Source organism: Carlito syrichta, unplaced genomic scaffold (genome assembly GCF_000164805.1).
Source record: "Carlito syrichta isolate Samal-C Ts95f unplaced genomic scaffold, Tarsius_syrichta-2.0.1 Scaffold306932, whole genome shotgun sequence".
Classification (NCBI taxonomy): Eukaryota; Metazoa; Chordata; class Mammalia; order Primates; family Tarsiidae; genus Carlito; species Carlito syrichta.
The window spans coordinates 1-2,729 of record NW_007251028.1 but is presented as its reverse complement, the minus strand read 5'-3'; the positions used below and the strand labels follow the sequence as shown (position 1 = coordinate 2,729).

Genomic DNA, 2,729 nt, shown 5'->3' with positions numbered 1-2,729 from the left:
TCTCCCCTTGAACCACCCGAGTCCACGCCCGGGCCACGTGGGGCGGGACGCCACACTCCCCGCCCCTCTGCACGGGGCAGAGCCCCCAGACCCGCCGGGGAGAGGGCAGGCAAGGGCTCCGCAGGGAGGTCAGCGACTCCGCGGGGCGGCCCTCGCCCGCCAGCCGCTCGGCCCAGCGGGTCCGAGGAGGCACCAACGCCCCTCGTCCGGCAGGGGTGGTCCCGGTGCAGTCACGCGTCCGGCGGGCGCCGCGGCAGAGGGCCCGGCCGCCTTTGGACGTGGAAATGCCACGAGTGAGGATTGCGAGGTTTCTGAGGTGTCCGGGGTCAGCAGAAGAAGGCGCTCAGGTCACTGTCCTCCCGGTGCTCGGGAACCACCTGGTCTGAAGCTGCCGCCTCCGCGTCGACGTAGCCAGGCTCCAGGGCGGCCTCGAACCAGGGGTGCAACAGGATCTCGGGGGCCGTGAGCCGCTCGGAGGGCTCGCGCCGCAGGAGGCTGCGGATGAGGCACCTGGCCTTGGGGGACACGTGCTCGGGGATGCAGAACTGTCCGCGCCGGATCTTGGAGAATAGGGCGCTGGGGTCCGAGTCGTGGAAGGGGTACCGTCCGACCAGGAGGGTGTAGAGCATCACCCCCAGGCTCCACACGTCCGCAGCCTTCCCGGAGTAGGTGCCGGTGGTGTTGAGGATCTCGGGGCTCACGTAGGCCGGGCAGCCGTGCTTGTCCGACAATGCGTCGTCTTCCCCCTTGATGATGTGCGTGTCTTCGAGGCTTTCGAGTCGGAGCTGGGACCTACGGGAGACAGGAACCAGATCGCCATGACTTTCAGGCCGGCAAAGGCGCAGGGGTGCGGCTCGCCCCTCCCTCGGAGACACCGCCTGCCACCATCACGCCGTTTGCAAACCAGCACAAACTGCAACCAACGCAATGATGCAAAGCCCCGAGTAGTACTCATGATGCAAGGGCTGATGCCCTAAGAGGGGTTACGCAACCCACAACGTCCACACTGCAGGAGTGGGAGCCTGTTGGCCAAGGCTGATGCTTCCTACAAAAGCCATAGGGCAGAGCAGGACATCCCCCTCCTCGGGGCGGGCCTGCACGGCCACCAAGCCCGCTCTCTCTCGCATCACACCGTTGACGGCCCGGGCCACTCGGAACTGTGCTCTGCAGTCTGGAACTCGGATCTCAAAGTCGCTGTCACTATGCACAGCTTGTCAGTGGCCGCCCACACGGACACGGACACACAGGGGAACTCTGTCCACCCGGGCCAGGCCACGATGGGAAAGTTGCAAGGAATGTTAATTACATTTATTGGGGCGTTTAATTGCAAAGCCTGGGCGGCGAGGGTGGCGGAGCAAACAAAAGCAGCTGGCGGATTCGAGGGGTGTGGGGCTTCTGGAACTCCCACCTAGGTGCACCCCACCCCCTGGGTGGCACACCAACACAGAGCGCCCTCTTCCTTGGGGGGGTCTCCACGCAGGCCACAGCTGAGGCCCGCACAGCCCTTAGCCAGAGGCTGCTTTTCCAGCTGCAGGCGTTTCCTCAGTCACACCTGGCCCTCAAAGCCCAGAGCCACGGGGGAACCCCGGACCCCCGGCGGCAGCAACCTGTCTCTGCCCACTTCCCTGAATCCGCCCTGTTTCAGTAAGTCACTTGGGAAGTTCAGCGCAAACATCTGGGCCAATTCCTTTTCCTCTCAAAGGTCCGGTATTTTCTCCCCCTCCCTGCCTTCCTGCTCCCTGGAGTGTGGTATACATGTGCTAACTTCGGTGTGTCCTCAGGGTGACCTCCCGTCGTTACGTAAAATACCCATCGGTTCTGTAAACGGAAAATATGACTCAACCCACACTGTCTGCCCCATTGGCTGCTGGAGCACTGAAGCCCTGCACCTGTGCAGGGGACACCAGCAGCGTCAGCCTGGCCATGCTTAACCCTCGGGGTGCCGAGGCCCGTCCCGTGACGTCAGCCCGTGCCACGTGGACTGCCAAGGCCAGAAAGGAGGCGTGCCAGGCGGGTTTCAGAAAGCGCATCACCCTGTCAGAGGAGCACGTTCCAGGAATTGAAACTTCTTCGTTGCAAGCTTTGCCAATCAGTGTGTGCCCTTCGTTATTGCAAGGTCAGACACAAAGTCATGCCATATGGCAGCACCACCTGGCCTTTCCCGTGGGCTCGGGCTCCGGCTCCCAGGCTAAAGGTGACAACGCACGGGTCTCCCGGCAGAAGGACCCGCGCCGTGGCCGCGTCCCTGCCCTCTGTCTTTCCTCAAGGGACGGGCCCACCTCTTACAACCAGGTGTGGCCTCTCCACCTCGTGGCTTCCGGAATCCTCCTGCCCGAAACCTCCACTCGGAATCTCAATGCCTCATTATTCTCTTGCGAGGCGCTCTTGTTCTTGATGAGGTAAGCCACGGTCTATATTTAGCAATCGGTTCCAGCCAACTTCCATTTATTATTCAGCGTGGCTATTTTCTGAAGGTGGATCTGACCAAGGTGCCTAAAAAGTCACCAGAGAGCGTGACGCGGGCTCAGAGGACCCAGCCTGGGCTGGAGTGCAGCGCGGCGTGGAGGCGGGGGAGCCTTCTGCAGAGCTGCCAGTGCCACTCGCTCTGCGACGCTCTCTGGGTACAGACCCACCGCCCGCCACGAGCCAGGGTGTGCGCCCTTCCTCTGGGGCTCGACCCTGTGAAGGGCAGGCGGACCCCGTCCTCGGAGGACTGCTTTGCGGCGACG

The 2,729-nt window shown here is 63.1% G+C and overlaps 1 protein-coding gene across 1 annotated transcript; it reads right to left on the bottom strand.

The window, feature by feature from the left end:
• Positions 1 to 326: 326 nt before the first annotated feature.
• TRIB1 (tribbles pseudokinase 1) lies at positions 327 to 792 on the bottom strand (the record flags this gene model as incomplete). Its single annotated transcript, XM_021715253.1, has 1 exon — positions 327 to 792. A coding segment is annotated over one exon (466 nt), but the record flags the coding sequence as incomplete, so codon positions are not given.
• Between the last annotated feature and the right edge of the window lie 1,937 nt (positions 793 to 2,729).